Source organism: Onychomys torridus, chromosome 10, assembly GCF_903995425.1.
Source record: "Onychomys torridus chromosome 10, mOncTor1.1, whole genome shotgun sequence".
Lineage (NCBI taxonomy): Eukaryota > Metazoa > Chordata > Mammalia > Rodentia > Cricetidae > Onychomys > Onychomys torridus.
In genome coordinates this window covers 83103894-83108873 of record NC_050452.1, presented here as the reverse complement: position 1 = coordinate 83108873, position 4980 = coordinate 83103894, and the positions used below count along the sequence as shown (strand labels likewise).

Here is a 4980-nt window from a genome sequence, read left to right as displayed (position 1 = left end):
CTTGGAGCAGGGCTTGGGGGTGTCTACAAACTGATAACTTTTTTTTTTTTACCCTCAAATCTCCACAGCATCCCTGACATTTTAAATCTACGTTTTCACAAAACACTTAGTTATCCTAACAGTACTCTAGGGCAAAGTCATACATTTTGCAGGATGAATTTCTTTTTCTGTAAAGGCAAACTCAGCACTCTTTGGGGGTTTGAAAACTGACTGACGCTGCAGCTGACCCACTGGTGACAGAGGCCGTGGGAGGGCCCTCACTGGTGTACATAAGTAAGAGCCTGGAGCTGGGAATGCACGCTTGGACTCTGAGCTGAGGGTTGAACTCCACCTCCCGGCAGGATGCGGCTCAGCACAGCAGCCGTGCTTCTCCTGCTGGCCAGCTGCCTCTCTCCAGGCCACGGTGAGAACTTTCACTTATGATTTCACTAGCCTTTGAACAGAAGCGGTCCTCACCATGTCTTCTTCCATTAAAGCTGGGAAGGAAGTCTTACTAAAGCGGGGAAAATACTCGGCTGCTTCTAGATTTTGAAGTGTGGGGTTCCCAGGGATTTAACTCTTTAAAAATGGAAGCTTTCAAAGTGTGAAGATTTGTATTTGTAGTAAGAGGAGCTACTGGGCAGTGAGTGTTCATGGGACTGAGGTTTGGTGTGTGTGTTGCTAGGCTGTCAGCTTGGGCCCCTCTAGGAAGACTTCTTTGCATGGCTCCTCTTTGCTCTGCCTCTTGATCAACCTTGGTCCAACATTCCCAGTACAGTTGCATGGAGTAAGGCCCTGACACTCTAAAGAAAGCGGAGGCAAGCAGCTGACTTCAGCCTGAATGAGGCAGCTGTTTCTGCATGAGTAGATAAATGCCTAACTGAAGTGGCGAGATGTGTATACAGAGGAAGGGGTGGATGTGTGGGCAAAAGGAAACACCCCGGTTTACAGGACAGACAATTACACTTAGATGTGGAAGTCCCTCCACCCCCATTTTCACCCTTCACAGCTCGTCTCTCCCCTCTCCCATGAAGCTTTGCTGCTGATGTTAGTGCAGCGGTCTGTGTGTAATACTGCCTCAGTGGTGGTCTAATTATTGTCCCCTTGGTTTAGCCCACAATACTGTTAAGCTATGTAGGAACTTGAGACTTTTACTTATACAAAAGATTTGATAAGTATCTTTTGTTTGTTTGTTTTGTTTTGGGAGATAAGGTCTCAGTAAGTGGTTTTGAACTAAAAAAAAAAAAAAAAAAAAAAAAAAAAAAAAAAAAAAATCATCCTTTGTCAGCCTCTCAAATGCTTGGATTTCCCAGCAATGATTTCTTAAAAAACAAAAACAAAACAAAAACCTTAGACTTCATGAAAAACCTTGAGATGAATTACCAATAAAATGTCTATAACTAGTAAGTATTGTGGTTGAATACAGTCTTGAATTTTTGTTATTGGTTTTCATTTGGCAATAATTTGTGACTAAGATCGAGAACCAAGATATTAAGCATAAATGAAGAAGCATCCTCCATGTGTTTTCTCAGATAGAGAGATGGGGAGAGCAGAGGGGTGTGCTCAGAGAAAGGATTCTATGTGTGAGAGAGATGCTTACAGTATCTGCAAGTCTCTGGCAGGATCTGGTCGTCTGCTTTTGTGTTGGGAGTGGAGATCAGTTGATTTCACATCGAATCAGTCGTAACAGAGTTGTATGTCCCTAAAGCATCAGTTCTGAAATCACCTGAGTGCCAACACAATGCTGCTAGCACAGTTAAGGAACGTTACAATTTTGAAGAGCTAAGTTTATTTCAATTAAGATTTTGGTAGAAAACATTTGATAGTAAACAAGGCAAAACAAGCAAATATACAAACAAAAAGCATAGGCGGCTAGAAGTGCTGGCTTGAAATGTTTGCCTCTTCAAATGCATGATATAATTGATAATTCAGTTCTATTTCTAAGTCATAGGCCCAATGGGTTGAAGTGGCTGATTCTGTGTTTACAGGTATCCTGGAGGCCCATTACACAAACCTCAAGTGTAGATGTCCCAGAATGAGCTTGGCCTTTGTCCCTCCAAACCTCATAGAGCGGATTCAAGTCACACCTCCTGGGAATGGCTGCCCAAGGACTGAAGTCGTGTAGGTCTCGAGAAAAAAATTACATAAGTTCTCTCTTCAAATGAAAATCAGATATTTGTAACTAGCAACCGTATAGTAGCAAGAATCTCGGAGACCAGCTTGATGTTGCTAAATATCTGAAATTAATCATGAAGATTTGGAGTATTTGAGGACTTGTTTTTCAGCAATCCAAAGCTGTTACCCTTGCTCACTCGTGTTATTTCTCAAGCTGCTCCACCGAAGTCTGTCTGTTGTGGTTACAGAGGCTGAAACTGGGGTTAGAGATGTGAACTCACTGAGGCTTCAGCAGGCTAACCCGCCTGCAGCACTCCTAGGCAGGGATGGAGTCAGAACGCCTTCCCTCCTACACAGCCCTGGAAGGAGGCTGGCACAGAGTCTCTCTCCGTGCTAGAAGCTCACTTTTAGCAGCAGCTCTTCCCACAGTGATCCTTTGCCCTCCCTTCTCCCCGCTTCTTTTCTTCCCCTTCATTCATCTCTGTGGACAGTGTTATGGAGAAGACCCAGGACCTCACAGATCTCAGACCAGCTTTAAACTGAGTTGGCTTTGTTCTTATTAATTTCTTAGATCAGGAAAAGTCTTGCCAACTGGTGGCTTGGAGAAATGTCACTGAGACCAATCAGCTTTGAAACAAAGATATTCATATATTTTTTTCAGATAAAACATTTCAAGACAACATTTTCTAATCTGTTTTATTCCCCTGAGCTCAGTGGACAAGACATTTAAGTGATCCTGGGGTAGAACTCTAAAAGTGACCCAACTTTGGAGTCAGCGTTTCAGCTCCTCTCCAACTCATATAAAGATTATTGACAAGACAGTCTCTTCTGTCAACTTGGACTCCACAAGCCTCACACCACAAACCGCTTATTCCAGGTTCAAAACTTCTTGCTCAAATTTCATTCTTCTAGGAATAATTATTTTCACAATCAACTCCCTTCATTATTAAAAAAATACAGGATGGACCAAAATGTACCACTGTTTCAATTTTAGTTTTGTTTATTTCTCCCCAGGGTCTGGACGAAGAGTAAGAAAGTTCTATGTGTGAATCCTCTCGCCAGATGGTTACAAAGAGTATTAAAATTTGCACAGAGGTGAGTTAAGTACCCTGAGAGCTTTCCTAACCAGACGAGTTGGGGAATACTTTACAGTTAGGAAAAGTTTGTAGGGCAAATGCCTGTTTTGCTGTTAGTGGGTGTTGGCTAGAACAGGGCTGACTCATTCCAGCTGTTGAGTAAGCTGTCATTCCAGCTGTTGAGTAAGCTGAAGCAAGTGTGCACAACAGTGGTTATTTGATGTCACCAAAGGGAAGCTCTAGTGTCTTGTGTGCATTCCTCTAAGTGTGACTTATTTTTGTTTAATTCACAGCAAAAATATATTTTCAACTCCCCCAGCTCCAGTGAGCAAGAGAAGGACGACCTGAAGCCCCTGTCCTCCAAAGGTCACCTGCATCCTCCTTATCCCTGCTTTGAATTTTAGCTTTGCTCTTAGTTGAAGAATTTCCAAGAAAAGAAATTCCTTTTGCAAACAAACACGACTGTGTACTCAGCCTACATCCTTGTTCCACAAATAACGAAGGTTTTTTGAGGATAGGTGTTACGTTACAACCCACTTGGCACATGTTTGGTAATAGACCTGTTGTTTAATGTGAAACTGTCCTGGGTTGTAGAAGAACAGGACCTGTATCTTGTATTAATAAGAACGTTACAGGGTGTGTTTCCATCGTTCTATACCCTTAGGGGAAGCAGGTTTCCAGAATAGTCTCCAGAAGCTTCCTGGGCAGCTGATGCAGTTCTAGCCTCACGTGATACAAAGTAGGTCTCTGTAATGAAAAGCCTATGAAGAAAATAGAGTCCCTCTAGTTTTTAAAGGTTTCTTGTATACAATTTATTGTCTTAGATTAAAACCAGCAATGTTGAAAGATCCTAGGCTTAAAATTCCAGGCTCTCCAGCAGTATACAAATGCATTCCTTTGCACTGTGGCCCTGATGATTTTTTTATTCACATCTTTCGCACAGACAAAAATACAAGTCTCTTGTATCAATTGTTTTAATGTTTCCTGCTCATCTAATGTCATTCAATAAACTTAATCAAGTATTTTGCTTATGACTGGCTCATTTTTAACAGACAATATTCTCTCACTGAGATGTTCTTCAGCTGTTCCTAAGGAGACGTAAGGTTTCAATCATGTTCATTTTTTCTGCGTATCAGAGCCCTCTACAGATGACCTCAAATTATGTCTGCCCTGAGAGTGGTTATGCATTGGGAAAGGTTTGGCTCGGAAGCCTCTTTCCCCAGGCATGTTAAATGTGATTTCCTCCAGACTTCAAACCCATTCTCACTGCCTGTTTATATGGATTCCCCGAGTCTCCAGCACTTCATTTGACAAAGTATTGCATTGAGTTGACAGGCAGAGGACTTAGACGCCATTCTTTCCCACCACTATGCTGAGGTCATAGCCTGATTCTGCCTCTCAGCCTTCCTTGGCTGCTTTGTGGTCTGTCCCCATCACATCTGGCTTGCTCTTTCATTTATCTCATTCATTCATTCATTCATTCGTTCATTCATTTGTTTATTTTGTGGGGGTGGGGTGGGGGAGTTGGCTTTGTATGGGTGTGTGCATGTGCTCATGTGTGGGGAGGTGCATGTGTGTGGGAAGAGTTCAAACCCCAACATCATTCTTTGGGAGTCATCTATCTTATTTTTTAGATAAAATATTGAGTTGTACAATAATCACCAAAACACATGTATAGTATTTTTATTACACACACACACACACACACACACACACACACACACACACGCACACTTCACTTAGCTGTCAACTTTTCCTCCTCCAAACTTTCCCATTTGCCAAACCTCCAACCATTTCTATACTGTCTGTG

At 42.2% G+C, this 4980-nt stretch overlaps 1 protein-coding gene across 1 annotated transcript; it reads left to right on the top strand.

Annotated features, from left to right (window-relative positions):
* The first annotated feature begins 312 nt into the window (after positions 1-312).
* On the top strand, positions 313-4160 carry Cxcl13 (C-X-C motif chemokine ligand 13). The gene is made up of 4 exons (XM_036201601.1): positions 313-403; positions 1968-2100; positions 3109-3189; positions 3464-4160. Exons 1-4 carry the CDS (start codon positions 343-345, stop codon positions 3516-3518), a joined length of 330 nt encoding a protein of 109 aa, XP_036057494.1. The 5' UTR covers positions 313-342; the 3' UTR covers positions 3519-4160.
* The last annotated feature ends 820 nt before the right edge of the window (positions 4161-4980 follow it).